The sequence below is a fragment of the Centropristis striata genome, chromosome 10, assembly GCF_030273125.1.
Source record: "Centropristis striata isolate RG_2023a ecotype Rhode Island chromosome 10, C.striata_1.0, whole genome shotgun sequence".
NCBI classification, from domain to species: domain Eukaryota; kingdom Metazoa; phylum Chordata; class Actinopteri; order Perciformes; family Serranidae; genus Centropristis; species Centropristis striata.
This window is the reverse complement of record NC_081526.1, coordinates 33,931,492-33,951,259: the sequence shown is the minus strand read 5'-3', so window position 1 is coordinate 33,951,259 and position 19,768 is coordinate 33,931,492. Positions and strand designations below refer to the sequence as shown.

The 19,768-nt window shown below is 38.3% G+C and overlaps 1 protein-coding gene across 1 annotated transcript in view; it reads right to left on the bottom strand.

The window, feature by feature from the left end:
- Window positions 1-1,024: 1,024 nt before the first annotated feature.
- Window positions 1,025-19,768, bottom strand: part of col6a3 (collagen, type VI, alpha 3) — an 82,862-nt gene continuing 64,118 nt past the window's right edge. The window contains exons 10-43 of the mRNA XM_059342626.1: window positions 19,549-19,627; window positions 19,282-19,427; window positions 19,100-19,192; window positions 18,936-18,989; window positions 18,213-18,284; window positions 18,079-18,105; window positions 17,896-17,940; window positions 17,641-17,694; window positions 17,474-17,536; window positions 16,381-16,446; window positions 16,199-16,252; window positions 16,072-16,107; window positions 15,916-15,978; window positions 15,592-15,654; window positions 14,882-14,944; window positions 14,498-14,560; window positions 13,943-13,993; window positions 13,539-13,574; window positions 13,374-13,436; window positions 12,698-12,760; window positions 12,396-12,428; window positions 12,116-12,152; window positions 10,699-10,710; window positions 10,112-10,605; window positions 9,921-10,023; window positions 8,695-9,396; window positions 7,978-8,080; window positions 7,843-7,895; window positions 7,323-7,583; window positions 6,579-6,665; window positions 4,583-4,768; window positions 3,817-3,876; window positions 1,981-2,166; window positions 1,025-1,864 (exon numbers count right to left, since the gene is read on the bottom strand). Coding sequence (XP_059198609.1) covers window positions 1,824-1,864; window positions 1,981-2,166; window positions 3,817-3,876; window positions 4,583-4,768; window positions 6,579-6,665; window positions 7,323-7,583; window positions 7,843-7,895; window positions 7,978-8,080; window positions 8,695-9,396; window positions 9,921-10,023; window positions 10,112-10,605; window positions 10,699-10,710; window positions 12,116-12,152; window positions 12,396-12,428; window positions 12,698-12,760; window positions 13,374-13,436; window positions 13,539-13,574; window positions 13,943-13,993; window positions 14,498-14,560; window positions 14,882-14,944; window positions 15,592-15,654; window positions 15,916-15,978; window positions 16,072-16,107; window positions 16,199-16,252; window positions 16,381-16,446; window positions 17,474-17,536; window positions 17,641-17,694; window positions 17,896-17,940; window positions 18,079-18,105; window positions 18,213-18,284; window positions 18,936-18,989; window positions 19,100-19,192; window positions 19,282-19,427; window positions 19,549-19,627 — 3,612 coding nt within the window. The 3' untranslated portion in view covers window positions 1,025-1,823. The remainder of the gene's footprint in view (window positions 1,865-1,980; window positions 2,167-3,816; window positions 3,877-4,582; window positions 4,769-6,578; window positions 6,666-7,322; window positions 7,584-7,842; window positions 7,896-7,977; window positions 8,081-8,694; window positions 9,397-9,920; window positions 10,024-10,111; window positions 10,606-10,698; window positions 10,711-12,115; window positions 12,153-12,395; window positions 12,429-12,697; window positions 12,761-13,373; window positions 13,437-13,538; window positions 13,575-13,942; window positions 13,994-14,497; window positions 14,561-14,881; window positions 14,945-15,591; window positions 15,655-15,915; window positions 15,979-16,071; window positions 16,108-16,198; window positions 16,253-16,380; window positions 16,447-17,473; window positions 17,537-17,640; window positions 17,695-17,895; window positions 17,941-18,078; window positions 18,106-18,212; window positions 18,285-18,935; window positions 18,990-19,099; window positions 19,193-19,281; window positions 19,428-19,548; window positions 19,628-19,768) is intronic.

The window sequence follows — 19,768 nt, the reverse complement described above, 5'->3', positions numbered from 1 at the left end:
GCAACTAAAGCTAACTACGACTCACGTCTTCATTTAGAAGGAAGAGTTTAGCTAGTTGTATAGCTGCAGTTGCTACACTCCAGTGAGGACAACATACAAAACCTTCCAGACATACAAAACATAGAGCATTTTGCGCTATATTGATATTTAGCATTCCGATGGCCTGGTATTTTCGCCTTAGCGGGCTCACTTTTAGGAATATACTGAAGATTGTATCATATGAAACTAGAAGATCTAAGGAATCTATGGGTACCATTTGCGTCAGGATATCGTGTTGGTTTCGTGGTGATATTCAAAGCGGCCATGTGACCTCTGACGTCATGCTGTCTCAATGAAAACAGGCTCCCACAAGTCTCCTCTTTACATATATGGCATATAAGAAAATAACACTATACAATACTTTCTTCATTTGCAAAGACTTGAGGCCAAATGCTGCTATTGTTGTCCTCGCATTGTTGAGAAGATTTGGTTTCACACCGTTCTGAACACTGTTTGGAGATTTATTTTTCTACTCTTAGCTCAGACTGACGTGAGCTTGTGACAGATTTCTGTATATTTCTATATTGCATCCACTCCAGGCATGCTACTTAGTTAACATGCATGTAGCTGCATGAACATTTCAGGGAAACCGGTTATCTGGGCTGCTGATGTTGTTAATTTCTTTACATTTCTCATCCCATTCTTGCTGGAAAATTTTCAATTGTGCAGATTCTTTAAAAATCTGCCAGTACTGAACATCGATTGACAGTTTAACCTACAGAAATGAGTTTCCAACAGGCATCTTAGATGCACTAATATGTCAGCTGCTCCTCTTTTCACTCCAATTTGAGCTCATTTTAAGTTTACTGGAAGAGTAAAAGGCAGTAAAATACAACCAAATAAATGAAAGGTGACATTTTATTAACTTCTGGTTTTATGCAATATCCAGCTCGTCTTGAAGCTCCCATGAAAGGATGTAAATTATAATATATTATGCTTTTGTCTTAATTTCAAAAAGAAGAAAGAAAAGAATGAGTTGCTCATGTTTATTAGAAAGTCTAATTCATGTTTATTTCCCCCTAAACCCAGATGAAACACAAATTTCATTAAAACCAAATGAAACAAAAATAAAAACAGCTTGACAAAGTACATTCCATTTCTCATTAGCTGGAACTTGTGTGTTTGAGGCAGTGGATCCAGAAGTGCACTTAACATTACATTAATGTTTGGTCACTGTCATTTAAATACACACCACCATACAAGACCTGTGTAAACATTGCTGTGGATTCTGTGACTGTAAAATAGTGAAGTAATGATTCCACAGGGATCAAGTGAGTTTAAAACAATAGCTATAAATCAATAAAAGCCAATGTTGCTATGTGAATGTGGAATGTAAAAAATAAAAATAAAAACACAATATAGAAAGTAACTGCAGTGAATATTCCAGCCCTGCATGTATTGATGTATTGCTAATCTCTGTCCAAGATATTCATATATGTTTCTTGCTTAATTATAAAACTGCATTTGAAAAAATATGAAAAACTTGTATGATGTCATTGTTCCAGAAAATGGGACTTTACAAAACTGAATGCACTTAACAACTCCATTGGTAAAATAAACATACTATGTAGCACCAGTAGGTAAAATCGAATCATGCAGCAAATCGTGTTGCCTTCCTTCTTGTTGTAAAAAAAAGACTACTTCAAGGATTTTGGGGATAAAGTCCATTTTTGTGGAATCCAGTGCAGCCACCGTTGCTTTGGTATTGCATCCTTACAGTATGGCCATTTTGGATGGTTCTCCTCAATCCCCTAAACAGAGGTGAAAGCTGGCCATGGTGAGTCCTATGTTCTTATTGAAGCAATGACTCCTTGGTTGAGGGGTGCTGGTGGTGAATGGAGAAGAAAAACATTTAACAAAGAGCAGAAATTCCCATTCAAGTCATAGATTGGCAGCTGATCAGAGATACTGGAAGGTTATTAATTTGAACAGAACATATACCTGGTTTTCCACAAGCCTTCACACACTCCTGATGCGTGTCAAAGCTATTCTGGTTTCCACCGCAGCCTCCATACCAGAAGCGTCTGCAGCTCTTGCTGGGGGCATCAAAGTACCACTTGAGGACAAATTTGGCACAAGAACCTTCTTCTTTGGGGAGCTGGCAAATGTCCACGGCTGTAGAGGCCGCTGTGAGGGGAGAGAGCAACAATCAGGGTAGAACACAAACTGTTCACTAAATTAGACTGTAAAAATGAACAACACTGCAGTATGTAGATCATTACCATTATACATAATGACTGGTAATGAAGAGATGATTGCAGCATAAAGCCAGCGAGCTGTTTGTGTTGTGGAAAGGGAATCGGTATAATTCTTATAAATGTTTTAAGGAAAGAACCAAAGCACTTCCATTTATTCTTCCGCAATCACAAGATAAAGCACATAGACCCCGTATTACTGTAAGTATCTTGTGCCAATTTACTCCAACGCTGACGCCATACTGACAAATTGAACTTGCTCTGTGTGAGGACCGCTGCCAAAAAAACAATGAACCAGTGAACAAGGCTTTCCATTCATTTTCTCAGTGGTTATGACTTGGCTTGCTCCTGTGACAAAAGCATAACCTTCTCATTTTCCATGCTTGGCTTTTCACTTGTTCCGTCAGTCATTTAGACCATCGGAGGGGCAGTGGCGGTGAGGTCGGTGGGTTTCTAGTTGAATACAAAGGATTTGTTGTTTTGCAAAGTAAGCACAGTATGTGGAAACGGAGTTATGTAACAGTGACATAAGATGCGTAACTGGCAACTTGACGATCAGATTTATGGCCAACATTAGGGGTGGTCTGAAGAGGTTTAACTTGGATCATGTTTTGAGGATGTGGATTTGCTTGTTTGAAACTAGACCAGGAAGGAAGTGTTTTTCTTTACTGGCTAGCATTTGCAAAGCATAGCCTACACGTGCACATCACAGGTTCAAAGGGAGGGAAGTAACAGAAACATAATACTGTAGGGCAGGGTTGTCAAACTCTGGCCCGTGGGCAATACCAAATTATTATCCTATTATTGTACCATAAAAGCTGACCCGCCAGTATTATACGGCGCATATACAGCTAATACTACAAATCCCACAATACCCTGCTGTTGTTTTGGCTCGTCAATCAGGACAGGACCCAGAAACGTGCTCCTCTGTGACAGTCGTCATAGCAACCTCAAGCTAGTGCTGTCTCCGAGCTACCCCTTCCCAAAAACGGCGAAAAGAAAGGCAGAATTTATTAACCTGTTGAAAAAGTTTATTTTGATATTTAAATCAGAAGGATGCAAATAGAAAAGAGGCATACGATTTTTATTTATTTTTTATTTAATAAATTAATGGCATTGATGTGTTTTTTATTTGAAATTTGATTTTGCATGTCTGCACTATTTAGTTATATATTGTATCTTTATAAGCATTGCTGGTTCCATATTTAATGTTAAAGCAAAACATGTTTGGTATATATTAAAAGGTTTATTTGTTCAATGTTGGCCCGCGATTTTATTCAAGTTTTAAATTTTGGCCCATTGTGTATTTGAGTTTGACATCCCTGCTGTAGGGCAACACATAATTCGTCATGTTTCTTGAGTGTATCGGAGACGAGGTGGATGGATGGACGCCAGTATTGGAGCAGTGGTGACCATGATGAGCACACAATGCAAAAGAAGAAATGGTCGCACATTCGTAGCCACGATGCAAACAAAATTTTAATAAACTATAGATGTTTTTGACATGAAATTCTTATTCAGGTTATTCAAAGGAAAGGCAAAAGATAGGCACATTAATAAAAAGGTGTAAGGCAGATCTTACCAGGACCCGGCAGGATCTCCACCTGTTCATCCTGCTGCACATTTGCCTGAGGCTCTGGCACTGAAACATGAAACATGAAAATATAAATGTAGTTTCAGCTTAGTGAAACAGACTTTCACCAGCTGCTTGAAAACTATCTAAGAGGATTTTCAATATGGTGTGAAGTGGATATAAATGACCACAGACATTTAATCATATGCAATCCTCATTTTCTGTCACAAATGATCCACATCGGCTTTTCTTTTCCGACATTAACTTCCTAGAACACTTATCATAGTTTTGTATAAAGATGTAGGAAAATGTTCCCATTAACTCAGCGATGATGATGCAATGAGACACTTTTCTGGAATAAGAGTGAAATTAATTTTCCTTCATTGGATTATGTATTTAATTTAGGCCTGTTGCCCTTTAATTACTGTCAAACTAGAGGCTCCACAATCCATTTGGTGACGACATGGTGACTATGTCCATTACTTTTACACAGTCTGTGTGACATACAAGCAGCTTGGCTCAACAACACATATTCTTTAAAAAAAACCCTGTAGGCCTAATCATCTAGAATTAGTTGGATGACAGTTTTGCTCTTTTGTTTTTTCTTTTGGAGTGGTGATTAAAAAGAAACGCATTACAAACTAAAATTTGTCTTTTGCACGTTGAGAAATCCAAAGTTTGAAATAAAAAATGCTGCGTTATATTGTTTATACTATGCCATCACACCAGGGGGCAGCACATTCCCTCATGGGACCTGCCAGTGACAACCACTCACCTGACCTCATGCAGTTTTTCAAGCAGAGTGCTTCAGTGTCGAACCTATTTTCATTGCCTTCACAACCTCCATACCAGAACTGTGTACAGATCCCGTTCTTTCTGTCAAAGAACCACTTAGCCTGATAGTCTTTGCACGGCATTCCAGGGTCATAGTCAAGAGAGCATGGGTCTGCAAATTCATTAACTAGAACATGCACAAAGAAAAAAAAAATCAAGACAACAGCAGTGATGGATAAGAGTCAGAGAGAGAAGATGAGTTTGTGTTAAATTCATTAACAACTACATGAGGCATACTAAAGTTACTGTGCGCTGTTAACCCTTTATCAGGCAAAGAACTATATTTGGTAATTAGAGTCAGGTAATATTTCGAGAAAAAAGTTGTATATTTACTAGATTAAAGTGGCAAACCTACAAGAAAAAAAGATGCAGATTTAAGAGATTAAAAGTGGCAAATCTGCGTTAAAAAAGTCGCAGATTTACGAGAAAAAAGTGGGAAAAAAGCTACTTTTTTCTCCCAGATAAAATCTGTAATATCTCATAAATCTGTGCATTTTTTTCTCGTAGATTTAATTTCGTCAACTTTTTTCTCGAAATATTATTTTCGTATGTTTATTTTACACATTCTGGCAGTATGTAATATCCTCTAATATTCTCTATGGTTGAAATTTGGAATTATTTCAATGAGTGTCCTATTAAGGGTTAAAGTGGTGAATCTGGGAGAAAAACGTTTTTTTCCCACTTTTTTCTCGTAAATCTGCGACTTTTTCGCGCAGATTTGCCACTTTAAATCTCTTAAATCTCCAACTTTTTTTCTTGTAGATTTGCCACTTTAATCTAGTAAATTTGCTACTTTTTTCTCGAAATATTACCTGAAGTTACCAAATATAGTTATTTGCCTGATAAAGGGTTAAGGAAGATGCAAGTAATGGAGTTAGTTCTTAAGGGATCTAACGGGGTCAAAGGAGTCTTAGTAGTGGTTCATTCTCATGGGCCAAGGGAAGTAGCATTCAAAAAGATTCTACAGAAGGTTCATCATCATCAGGAGTTTGGACATTTAGAAATTAAGCATTCAGTAGAAGGAAAGAAGTGTAGGTTTCCATTGGTGAATAGGAAAGTTAGTTATAACTACAGCTACTGTTTTGTTAGTTCATTTTAGTCATCTACCATCTACAGGGCTCCGTGGTCCACTTTGCAATTAATTGAATCCACTGGAGTCTTGGCTGCATTGTGTGTTAATTCCTTTCTGGGACAACACTGTGTGAATTACAGGGTGCTGGTACATCAAAGTACAGTACTAACTGAAATCTTAAAATGGAGATGGGGGTAATGCATTTCTGCTCTTATAGACACAACTGAATGACAGTCGGGTAGGTGTAGAAGCATGCCCCTTCTGAATTTACAGCCAGTATAAATGTTCTCATGTCTCAGTCGCGCCTTAAGTTTTGTGTCTTCCAAGCAGCAGCAGCTGGAAGGCTTAACTCCTTTAACAAATATGCACTCTGTAAATTTTATTCATTGCCTCTATATTCCCACAGGCCCTTTACTCCAAATTTATATGGATAATGCAACCTCAACTCCTTTCTTTGTCAGAATACATTAAGGAAAAGATGAAATCTACAAGCAGTAGTTTTTCTTAATAACCCACATTGTGTTTTGGCTTGTACTAGTGAGATGATTAATAGCATATTTGTGTTTTGTTTCAGTTGAAATATTGCTGCATTACAGCATAACACTTTTAGTTGAAACACCAGGTTTTATTTATATGACTAACATTCTGCCTCGGAAACACAGCCAAATACAAATGGACCATGAGTATTAATGAAGCAACCAAATATAGAGTAAATATTCAATGGATGTTTGCTAAGATATCACACATTTTTTCTGTAAAATAATAAGTTATGCAGGTTCAAAATGAAAGAGCACAGGTCAAATAAGGAAAAAAACCTATGCACACACAAACCTGCGCATAAACATGTGCATGCGCAGTCACTCACCAGTCTCTGGTTGGTCCAGTGGAGCTGTGTTTACAGTACTGCTGCCGGGGCTGGCTGCCTTATGCTCTGGCTTGGGCTCTGCTGCTTCTGTCAAAGTGAAACCATTAGTGTTTAGTTTTAGTTAATCATTTATACTTTGGGTTATTTATCTGCTTTCAACAACCCCATAAAAACCTTTAAGGCTTTAAAGATGTAAAATAGAACCACAAAATCAGTTTGCAAAATAAAAGACCTACAGTGAGTTTGCAGATAAAATATTGTTATTTGGTGCAAATGATCAAGTTACTGTCATCCAATGTATTTAGTATAATTTTATATATAAACCCTCATCGTACATACTGGGGTACATGCAGACCCCAGAGGTATTATTCTATCTTTATTCTATCACTCCAATTTTTCATGACTTTGTCAGTCAGTTTGTTCCTAATAAGATAAAATAAAATAAAATGTTTACACTATCAGAGGGGTAGGTCAGACACAGTTCCTCCTGTGCTTTATCTATTTTTTGTTTTACCTGATATGCAATTATTGTCCTTAGATAACAATAATACATATTTTCTATTACTATTAATGCTAAGAAATATGTTAACATTTTCTTTTAATGGTTGTTTCCTACAACAGGATCACAGTCAGACTTCCTTGTATGTTAAATATGTTGGAGGGATGAGGGTTAAATAATATCTTGTGGGATAAAAAGGAGACTTTCAACATCTCTGTCAGTGGTCAGTGTGTTGATGGACTTACTGGTGGTCATGATGCCTTTGCGGGTGGAGACGATCTGACCCTCTGAAGTGTGGGCGGTGACCACAGCATGATATGTTTGAGCGCTCTCTAAGTTGTCCACGGAAAGCTCTGTACCAGAAACGTTGGTCTTCAGCACCAGGGCATGGTCGTGCAGCCGTGTCACCACTACCTCAAAGTAGACGAAGAGTTTAGGATCTGGGCTGGTCCAACGCAGTTTCAAGCTGCTGGAGGTGACGTTAGAGACGTGCAGCTCTTCTGAATCTGAAAGCGTGAGATAAAGTGGGGTCAAGGCTAGAAAATGCACGAAAAAATCACGTTTGCGACCAGTAGCCGTTGTGCTAATGTCAGAGTGACGAATATGATACTGGTTTTAATGGTCGAGCATCATTTTAGAGGTCATTTTTCAACAGATGGCTGATGCAGATTCAAGAGCAGCCAGTGTTGTGGTTACCAAAAAGTACTTTAAACTGACATTGCTTGGTGATGTAGTTTAAGTTCATTTTAATACAAACACACTTACCTTTGTGCTTTCTTTGATGAACTGCCTGGTGATTTTCATGTTTCTGATGTTTCCTGTAAACAAATCAAACCATCATTGTTTCCGGCAAATGGATAGAAACCTTTTTCTAGGGCCTAAACATATTACAATACTTACTCGTGTTGCTGTGAAGCTGTAAAGGGGTTTTTAAGTGGCTGGTCACTCTGGAACCACTTGCAGTTTTTGGAGACTTCAGGGGACATGTAGAAAGCATTTTCAACTGAAAAAGCAACAACACAGATTGTCACTTACGGGGACTTGATTTAACTTGTATGAGACAAAATCTATTGATAAAAGCAAGAAGCGTGTGTGTGTGTGTGTGTGTGTGTGTCTTGGGCATATGTCGCTGACCATTAGTCAGACTGACCTAAGACTTCGTATGTGGCTTACACATGGCACGAAGGTGTGCATCCTCAATTTGAAGATTTTTTAATTCATTTTTCAAAATATCATTACTTACGTAGGACGTGTTGAGGCATTGCACTGTTTCTGATTGGACGCCTTTTAGGGGAGCTCCGCCCCATTGTGTGATAGGCCTACACCTGGTCAGTAACACAATTCACTCTGGATTTCCACCCTGACTCATCTCATCTGTAAGTCTATTTAGCCTACCTATCTTTCAGAGTTTTAAAGTGCGCTACAAGGTTCAATTTTCGATATATATAGATAGTTTCCAGCAAATATCAATGTTCAATGTGTGTGTGCTGGATGGTGTGCGTACCTTATGAAAAGTAAGTGTTTTATGGAGTTGCAGACGAATACATACTTCCTACGGGCACTGCACTAGTATTTAAAAAAATGAATATCAATAAAATGAATCGATCTTGGACTTACTGGTGATGTACTTTGGCAGCAGCTGGCCGAAGGTCTGGATGTGTTTCTCGTAAAAGTGTGAGATGGTGTCCAGACGCTTGAAGAAGACATCTGACGGCTCGCTGGCCATGCGCGACAAGACCCGAGCATCTCCAGCGGTCAACTTCCTGCCTACACCAAAGATTACCAGGAAGTAGCCTCTGCACTTGACCTCAGTGGCAATACGCACCAGCTGCTGTTCTTCTTCCTCCACACTTCCTGTAACAAACAGCATCAGTACTCTCTTGTCACGGTTGAGAGGTGACTTCTCAAACACCTCCTCCACTGTTGATTCGATAGCTGCTGCCAGTGCCCGGCCACCCTCTAACTGTGGTGTCTTCTCCAGCAGGAATCTAACAATGGCTTGGGCAGAGTTGTGCTCGGCCAAACCAATGTCCACGTGGATGGGAGAGCCGGTTTTGTTGTGGACGAACTCATAAGGTGCTTGCTGGATCACAGAGACTCTGGCCTGGTGGACGGATGATGTGGGATTTGTAGACACTTGTAGCTGCTCCACTATGCTTGCGATGTAGCGTTTGATCTCGGTGAAGACGGTCGGGTAGGTGGACTCGGAGCTGTCCATGATGAAAGCCATGTCGATGTCCACATCTGTGGTTGAAGACCTCCTATCTCGGCTGCCCACTGGGGGCTCATAGTCACACACTTGGTCTGGAGAGCAGAGGTCTGAAAAGGGAAAAAGCATAATGTTACTTAAATTGCTAAATGGAGGCAATGTGTACAAAACTGAAGCAGTTTTTCAACCTATTCAATGCCCCACCTGGCCTCCCTACAGAGACTTCAGTCTTTTAGGTCAGTGGGAAAATCCCTAGGTTATCTACAAATTTGACTGCATTATTCTTTGTAGGAATAACTATAAATGATGAATGAGAGTTGCCCGGAATTTTCTCAAAATGGGAAATTAAACAACGATTCCTTTGAATAGTAATGTATTGGAAATGTTTTACCCATCCAAATAATTTTGTCTGATGATGGAGCTAAACAGCCATGTCAGTTGGGGTGTGCTCAAACAAACCCAGGAGACCATTGTTTTAACCCTGTCCTATCCCCCCTCACTGTTACCATGAAGCGTTGGTGTCTAAATCTAACCAGGTAGTTCAGTGTTAAAACGTGATTAAAACAGCGATCTTCACATGTTCAAAACAACTTTGTTTCAAAATAATTGTAATTAATAAACAAACAGCTCTTACCAAAGCACACGTGGCAGTTCATCACCTTTTGGAGAACTGAATTGTACTGTGCACTTCCAGGGCTGGGAAGGACAATGACCTGGCCCAGGGCGGTGTCGTTCACCTGGTGTACAAGAAGAGACAAAATTAACGAAAATACAATGTACACTGCAAATATACTTTGAGGTATCTGTGTAGTTTTTTTGTTCTACCTGCAGAGCTCTGCTGAGTGCTCTGTCCTCTCGGTTCACCAAGAACAGAGTGGCAATTCCAGCATCATGGAGGCGAAGAGCTGCACTAGTAACTGCCTGTGCCCGACTGACTGTCCCACCGACGAAGAAGACGGCCACCTTCCTCATGAGGAAGCCGCTGCGCACTCTCTTGAAGGTGTTCTGGGCCACAAAGCTCATGGCTGTCTCCAAACTGCGTTCCTTGTTGGTTTGCAGGGTCTGCAGTCCCTCGATGTGCTGCACCAGGGCACGTTTCTTTACAGCGTCAGCGAAGCGGACCTCAGTGGTCACTTCGTCATTGTACAGGGTTACAGCAACACGAGCTCCTCTTGGACAGTTGCTCTCAGAGATGGTGATGTCTTTGACGAGACGCAGGACTGTGTCGCGCATGTTGTTGAAGGCTGGGCGGCCGACGCCTCTAGAGGCATCGAGGGCGAAGGCCAGCTCGGTGGGGTAGAGCGGGCATTCCTGCTGACCTAAAGGCAGAGGGAATGTTAGTCTCTGTATAGTCATGCATATAGTAGCTTAACAAATGTCATAATCGAATGAATACTGTTTTTTGTACTTACCATAACAGCAAGCTGATAGAAAAAAAGGAGTAAAAATGTGGTGAGACATATTTGTAGCACATAATACCTCAATATCCATTACTTATAATTGTTGGGTAACACTTTATAATAACCAACTAAGTGGTGTTTATAGATGGTTTATAGACCAATTATTAACAATTTACAAAGTGCTATACATATTTAATCTTTAAATGTTTTCAATCAATTTCTTAAAGGTATATGAATCATTTAAAAACCATTAACATACTTAATATGGTGTTAAACCAAACCTATCTGTTTACCATTTATAAATGATGGTTATTGTAAAGTGTTACCAATTGTTGTTATGGAATGGCTTTATTGGTAAGGGAGAGTCACCTTAAATGCAATACTTTACAATCAAAATAAAAGTTTTACCCACAAAAATGTCATCACGACCTTATCATGTCAGAATGTGGTCAGTGCAACATTTAAGATAACTGAGAAGTATTAACAGGATTCCTCTACTCTGCATGTATTTGTTCTTTGTCAATTATTATCATTTTTACATGTCATGCAGTCTAGTTCTGCTCTGTAAGGAAAGCTACAGCATGGGCACAACCAGCAGCTCATTTGTAACACAAGTGGATCTGAAAGAACAGCTCGATTCATTTTCATCTTTGTTTGCATGTCACATCTTGGCAAATACACGGATGTCGGATGTCATTCAATTATATTCTGCATTAGATTAGGGTCGTATAGTATTTTTACAACATCATTGAATCAAATTCACTAACTATGAGGTAGGGATGTATTCAACTCTGAATATGTTAAGAAAACAAATATTTTCCATACGAATTTGCTTGTTATTATTGGGAGAAAAGAAAAAGTTTGTGTATTAGCATTTATGTTTCTTAAATTGATGAAAAGCAATGTATGGGAATTATGAGGAAATATATAGCATAATTAATCATGTGCCAATAATAAATCAATTTGATACTTTGAAGGCACAGAAATTGCATTGCCAATGAATAGGAAGTTAGAAAAAAGAAAATGTGCCCTAAGTGTAACTTTGTTGATTTAACACATACTGATGTTTTTTTTTATGGCCATTACTATGAAGATGGTAGATTTGGTACATTTTTAATAATATCATTATGCCTTTTCCATTATCTAATCACATCGTTGGTATGAAATCAACATAAAACATTTGCTTGACTAAAATATTGTTGATTTGCTGTAAAAGGATTTTGCAGCACTGTTACTATCTGACACTGAGCAGCATCCACTTTACGTTTAGTTCCTCACAACTTTTGATTTGATGGTTTATGGTAATAGACACATGTAGGCTGTTTGCCTTGAAATATTGCTTGTGTGGTTGAAAAAGTCTGAGTAAGGGTGAAAAGTGAAAAATGTTACAATTATGCCGACTCTCCCCTATTTATTAAATGATACTTACGACAGTTGTCTCTGATCTTCTTTACCAGGTCACATTGCTGAGGACAGAGATTTTGAAAAAAATAATGAAATATATTGATCAGAGGCATCAGAAATAGGTTTCAGTCCATTCATTCAATACATTCAACCTTTATTTAAATCTGGAGTAATCATTGATGACGTGTACTCATTTCTAATATACATTTATTCTAACTGAATAAATTATTCTTACTGAATAAATGTACAAACACTCAAAAATAATTATTATTAAATTCTAACGGGTTTCACATATGAGCACTTACCACCACACCGGGTCCTCTCGGTCCTTTCTGACCCTATAAGAACCAAAACAGTTCAATATTAGCAGCTGGACATGGCTACAATTAAAAGCACTTTATTTTGTGTATTGCTTATATAAGATGATTATTTTTGTTCCATCGTGTTAAAATCTTAACAATAACACTTGTGCATTATATACTATGTGTCATAAGTTTGAATGATGTGAATCAGCAAAAGTAAACCCCTAAGATAGTGTTCAGTATATTGTAAATAATAACTAAACATACAGATTTTACTCAGCTTATAAGCAAAGGGTAGAACTTACATATGGCCCTGGATATCCAACCTCTCCCTTCTGTCCAGGTGTACCAATTTCCCCAGAGACACCCTAAAAAGAATAAAGAGAAAAAAATATTCACTTTTAAATCTGTTCAACTGCAAATATTAAAGTGCATTGTCATGCAGCTCATTCGTTGCCATGACTGGATACTACATGTCTGAACTTTAAAACCAGTCCTGTACCGTATCACGCTTAACATCTGTGTCCAGTGATCATCATTAACTGTGTCAGAGAGCTGCCTATCAATATCAGCCTCTGTCCAGACTGAAAATGTCAGGCCCTTTGTTCTGAATCTGTCAAGTTTCTTGAAAAAAGGAGCTTGTTTGCAAAAAGAAGAGCATGTATTGCTTGTTCATTAACAAATCACTTGAAAAAGCATTTTAGTAAATGCTAAAACGTTGACAAGCCGCAGATTCAAATACTTCATCAGCTGAGTCTTGTGATCAGTCAGCTTTCATCAGATGGACTAACTCTCTACATGCTCGTCCCTGCAGTGTGACTGCTTTCAATCACAACAGTTATACCTGCATTTTTTTCTGAAATGTTACTAGGTCTTGAGGTAAAGGTTAGGTTAGCAAATGCGATACAAATGTATCAGAATATCGATCCTTGCTCCCATTCACACATGGCCCAGTGCAGGACATGGGGACTGGAAACGTACCCTCTGTCCACGATTTCCTGCAGGTCCAAGTCCACCCTTGTTGCCAGGGTCACCAGCTGCTCCCTAAAATTATGGAAGTAAAGAGAATGCAAATGTTAAAGGAATCCGCATTGGCCTCATTGTACAGCACAACATCATTTGAGCCTTTGTTGAGATCTCCATTACCTTTGGTCCTGGGAATCCTGGGAAGCCCTCGTCACCCTGTAGAGGAAACATACTTTGAGTTTTCATTGTATCAATATCCTCTCTCTTATCATATCTTTAAATGTGCCAGAGCCATCGCATTCTTTATAGTGCTATTCAGCATCATAGAAGACATGAACTGTATGTGTGTTTAGAAATGCTCTTTATTCAGTGTCTTAAGCATCACTTTTATTTGATTCCATCAGAATAGCCAGTATTCCTGCTGATGGTCACGTTTGCTTATGTAGGTCGTATGAATGCATCACTATTAACTGCAGAGTAACCTGATAAAAGTTCTTTGTGGTTGTTTTATTGTTGATGACTTCAATCAAAATACAGACACAAATACATACATTATTATATATTAGAGGTCAAAATTCACTTGCCTTTCTTCCTTTAGGCCCTGCGACACCAAAGCCATCTCTACCATCTTCACCCTATAAACAAAAAAGAAAAAAAATATGTACAGTGCTTTCTTTGTAAAGTGCTTATTAACTTTGCTGCATGCAGCTTCTCCCCTTTGTCCCAACGCAACAGTGTTGTTAAGTTACATCAGGCAATGTTGTGGGACTCATTCAAGACAGAACACATGAATAGGATCCTTCTTAACAACAAAAAAACAATTCCTTAATTAAAAACACTCCACATACATTCTCAGATATAAAACACTCAGCAATATAAGTATTGGTTTAAACCACACATTTGGCAGTGATGCAAAGAATATTCTCTTCAACTTGCAGGCTGCGGTGAACTTCTCCTGCCAAAGCATTTTCTTTCACAGGGACATCTATTGAGAAGATTATCTAATAATCATTGACTGTATTATACTATAATAAATAATGTAAATCTGATATGTATGAGGAAGGATATGTCTTATTTTGCTCTTTTTTCACTGGTTTTACTTCATGGTACATGCACAGAAGATCTGGTTTCATTCTTACAGACTCTCCACGGGGTCCAAGAGGTCCAATAACACCCTTAGGTCCTGGCTCTCCAGGCTCTCCCTACAAAGACACAGAGATTAAGACAGGGACACAAAAAGTTAACGATTCAGAGAGAAAGTCAAAGCTTCAAATTAAGAGTGAAATATTTCTTTAAGCTGCCGGGTCAGTTACTATAGATTTAATTAAGTGACTTTGCTTTTTTTGCAGTAGATCTCAAGCAGAGCCTTGATGTTTTCTTCTCGAGCTTTAACGTTTGCTCAAATAGACGACACATGTGTGTCGAGTAATGTGAGAGAGCTAGGCTTAGGCCAGTATGTTATAAATGAAACAAGTCTGTTTTGGAAAAACATAAGCCACGACAAATTATATTCCACTCAATACCTTGCGACCAAGAGCTCCTCTTCTACCCTTTTCTCCACCAGAACCTGGGATACCTCCGGGACCCTGAAAAAACAAAACATTAGGATATTAGATGACAAAGTTTTCTCAAAATGAAGTATATTTTGCACAAGATTTTCAGTCAGTTAAACCAGTGTGCCTTTGTAGTTGTAGATTTGTGTCATACTCAAGTTATTGAGTAATATGTCTGCTCTGTGTTCACATTTTGAGACCATAAAAAAGGAGCTACACTCTCTCCTGCCGATGCAATGATTTATTAGGACATAAACAATAAAAACCAATGTATCAGCAGCCAACCGGCCTTCATCCACTGCCAGGACACAGATTGTTCAAGCCTTACTCTTGGCAGATCCACCCCAATGAACTTATCTGCTTTTCTGCAAATTTATTTTAATGATACAAAATAAATCTTAAGATATGTAATAAATTGTACCCATAAGTATAAATGGCATGATTTGAATTAGTATTGTGTTTCATATGTTACAGACATAAGAAAAATTGTTAATTTCCATCAAAAGAATATATTAAATATGATAAGGAAAAAGTCTTGACATTTAACAGCCATTTCTTATCATATTATATTTAGTATTTGGGCATAAGGGACAGTTATTTTGTACTGAAATATATAATGGGGTCCACTTCTTAGTTTCAGGCACATTGGTAAATAAAATGAACCTAACAAATTCACTCACTCTGGGTCCAGGGTTTCCATCTTCTCCTCTGGGTCCTGGTGCACCATTTGGTCCAGGTGGACCCTTAAAAGAAACAATGCAAACATCGATGATGCACCAGTTTCTTGCATGTTAGAGCTGAACTTTCAGCCCACAGGAATGAACACACATCTTAGAAATATAAATACTCCAAGCAGAGTCCAGTCAAAACAATATGTCATATTGCTTATGCAGCCAAGAAAAGTATTAACAGTGATGAAAACATTCGCTATAATACATTTTTTGGCAAGTGCATTTGTTGCAATAATAATCTGCCAAATACTGTGAAAAGAATGACAAACTTACTCTAGATCCTCCAATACCAGGCTCCCCCTGAACACCATCACCTCCTGGCTTTCCGGGATTTCCCTTTAATGACACGCATGCAGCAACATGTTACAATCACTGCTATTACACTGCAATAAATGTAATATAATGTGTGTTATCACCCAAGAGACTTACAGCTTGTCCAGGTGGGCCTCTTCTGCCATTAGCTCCCTAATGAAGTGGGAGTAGAAATGAGTTGTGATTCACAAAAACATGACAAGTCAGTATTTAGCGAAGATAATGAAGACATGCAAAGTCATACCCCTCTTCCGACTTCACCGGGGCCTCCCTTCTTTCCATCCGCACCAGGCTCTCCCTATCATTTGGGAGTAGATACCCAAATTAAACAAATGTATAGAAACAGAACCAACCGTTTCCTATTGAAAATGTATAGGGAGGCTTTTTTTTCCCAATAGCAATACAATGTGTAAATTAGGACATTACCGCTGGACCAGCATCACCGGGGTCTCCTTTAGGTCCTGCGCTGCTGTTATCTTCTCCACTTGTACCCTAGTTAGACAGATGGCAAATGGTGAATGGACATTAACACTACAAGTTCTTAATTCATTTTCCGTAAACGCTTAGCTGAACCAGGGTTATGGTGGGTTGGAGACAAACCCTGTTCAGGTCACCAGACTAATAGATAGGGAGAGACAACCATTCACACTCACATTCACACTAATGTAGAGTCACCAATTATCCTCCCATGTCATTGGACTGTGGGAGGACCCATGCTGACATGGGGACAACATGCAAACTCCACACAGAAGAGCCCAAAGGTTAGATTTGAACCTGGACCCTCTTACTGTGAGGCAACCCATTCATACTGGTGGCCGAGACTAACATTCCACCTGCTCATCAGTAAATTAAAAATTCAGTCTGATTCAACGATGGGACAGCCTTCTGGAGCAATTTGGTGTTCAGTACCTTGCCAAAAGATACTTTGTTGGGCTGGGCAATATATCAATATTATATCAATATTGTAATATGAGACTGGATATCATTTTGGGTATTGTAAGTGTTGTCTTTTCTGAGCTTACCATATTGTTCTAGTCATTATAGTTGTTATATTAATATTATTAGTGATAATCAAAACTTAAAAAAATATTAAAATATTTGTTTAGCACTAATAGTCAACCTAAAAATATCGTTGCAAAATCTGTATCAAGGTATTTGTTAAAAAATATTGTGATATTTGATTTTCTCTGTATAGTTATAACACCACATACTAGACCTGTGTTTTTATGACTGATCACTGTTGAGAGCCTGGCTAAAGTGCCTGAGAACATTGGCCATCAAGGAAGGAACAAATGTAACTTCATGACTTAATCCAAGATTGTCTGGGAATTCAAAACAGGTAATCAGTAAATTGCACTCTCATTTACTATGTGTAGATAAAAGCAAATTTACAAACATTTGACAAGTAATGCACTTAAAAACCCTCGATAATCCTCCTAAATCAGTTCAGGTGTCAAAGCGTAACACAATATGTCATCAAACATTAAATGTCACCATAATCAGTTTCCTTAATACTCACAGGGTCTCCTCTGATTCCCATTTCTCCGATGTCTCCTGCTTGTCCTTTGGCACCTTTGGGACCCTAAAATCATTGAATGTATTAAGTGATCAATACTAACCATTTGACCATTTTAGAGAACAAAGGGGGAGCTAAATATAAAGCTAAAATTGCATTCAGTCACTCACTCTTCCGCCAGGGTTTCCTCTCTCTCCTGGGGGTCCTGCCACTCCACTTTTGCCCTGAAAACATACAGCATATGTCAATTAAAGCCCACATTCATGCATAAAGCAAAGGAACATGCATATGTTTTTACCACATTAATGTATTGGTGGGACTTGCCACACAGCTCAGGACAAACAGTAATTTGACATGATTCTGTAATATGTATTACATACAAGAACAAATGGATTGAAAGATTGAATCAAATACAACACACTTACTTCTTCTCCATTGATGCCATCAAGCCCAATTTCTCCAATTTCACCCTGCAACACAATAGCAGTTGGTTAAAATTATGGATGCCCTCAACTAAAAAAATCTTAGTTGGCCAACATTCTTTAAATATTGTTTTTACCAGAGATGTGCTCATAAAAAAACCTTTAAAATAAATATAATGTACTCACCTTTTCTCCTGAGTACCCACGAGAACCCTGAACATAAGAAAAAAAATGTTACACCATTATATTAAATAAATAAAAGTAATATTGACTATTTAAAGTAAGGATGAAGTTGTTAAAGTTTAGATGAAAGCTTTTACCTTGACACCTCTTTGTCCAGGACATCCCTGGAAACCCTGGGTTCCATTCACACCAGGAGGTCCCCTCTCTCCCTGTTATCACAGAATAAAGCCAATTAAATATTTGACAAAATACAGGAAGGATGCAAAAGGAACACAAAGTATAACATATAGAAACGGAAGTGGTGGAAAACATAAAGAAAGTTTGAACTGAACTTTTTGAAAACAGAAAACATGGTTTTACATATATATAGATCAGGACAGCCCTCTCATTGAAACACTGTCAAACTGTGACTTCATACTTAAAATTAAAAAAAAATACTAAGTTGTAAAGATGCATCGTGAGACAGTAAAAGATGTATTCAAATGTGTGACGATTAAAGTCGGTTGAGATGAACAATCAACCCTCAGAAATGTTGTATTTTGTGTCTGAGAAATAATAAACTGAATCTTTTTCAGTAATAATTTGTCTGCAAGCTAATTCTATTAAAAAGAGAAACCGCCCGTAACCCCGGGTTGATTGTATCGTTACATCCCTAAAAAAAATAGGGTTTGTTCACTGTTAAAAAAATTCAAATTGATTTGATCGTTATTAGTTCGCTTTTTAATTTGCCAGAACTTTTGTTAATGACAAATGTCAGCTTAGCTGGCTGGCATTAAATCAAAGTGGTTTAAGCTAGTACACCAGATTGGAACAGCAACTTTTAAATCGACCAAACTCAAAAGAAAAGTATTCAAACTTACAGGTCCACCCTCATCTCCAGGATGTCCCTGACTTCCTGCTGATCCTGGATCACCCTGAAAGACAAACAAAAGCAAAACAAAGCATTAGCCCATGATAAAAATCCTTTTCTGTTATAATGAAGGCAAAGGCTCAGAATTATTTATTTATTTTTGACATTGGGTACCTTAGACCCCCCGAGTCCAACTGCTCCTCGGTCTCCTCTGTTTCCGTTACATTTGCATGGCACTCCACAGCACTCCCTCTCTGCAATATTGTCCTACACAGCAAAAGAAAATGAATATTTATAAATCCAAGGGGAGTAAAGAAAGCTTACGAAAGTCTTGTGACTGACTGGTTACTACTCACAAGTTCTTCCATTAGCTCATAGTCCAAGTCCATGATATTGAGTCGTAAGGGTCTGGTGTATCTGAATCCGCGACCAAATTCCAACTGCAAAGCCTCCTCAAATTTGGGCACCCGCTCCAGCCCGACCAGAATGAAACTTTTCACTCCTGGTTTGCACATGCAAGAGTTTCAGCAACATTTCATACTTGCAAATGTGACATTGTTATAAAGTCACAGAGATTTAAGGTTAGCTAGTCATGACTGGCCATTTGTACTGTATCTTTTTACCTGACTTCTGAAGCTCATCAACGCTCTTTTTCATCTCAGTAATAGAGGCGTCAATCCCATCAGTCAGATGAACGACAACCTTCAGGGTAAAAGCACAAATTTAATTTCACACTTTCCTACATTTCAAGTTTAAACTTGTGATGACCTTTTTTTTTTACTCTGATTGTGATGTAAATACTTTCATACTTGCTATGTGCCAATACAGAGTTAAATCCTATAT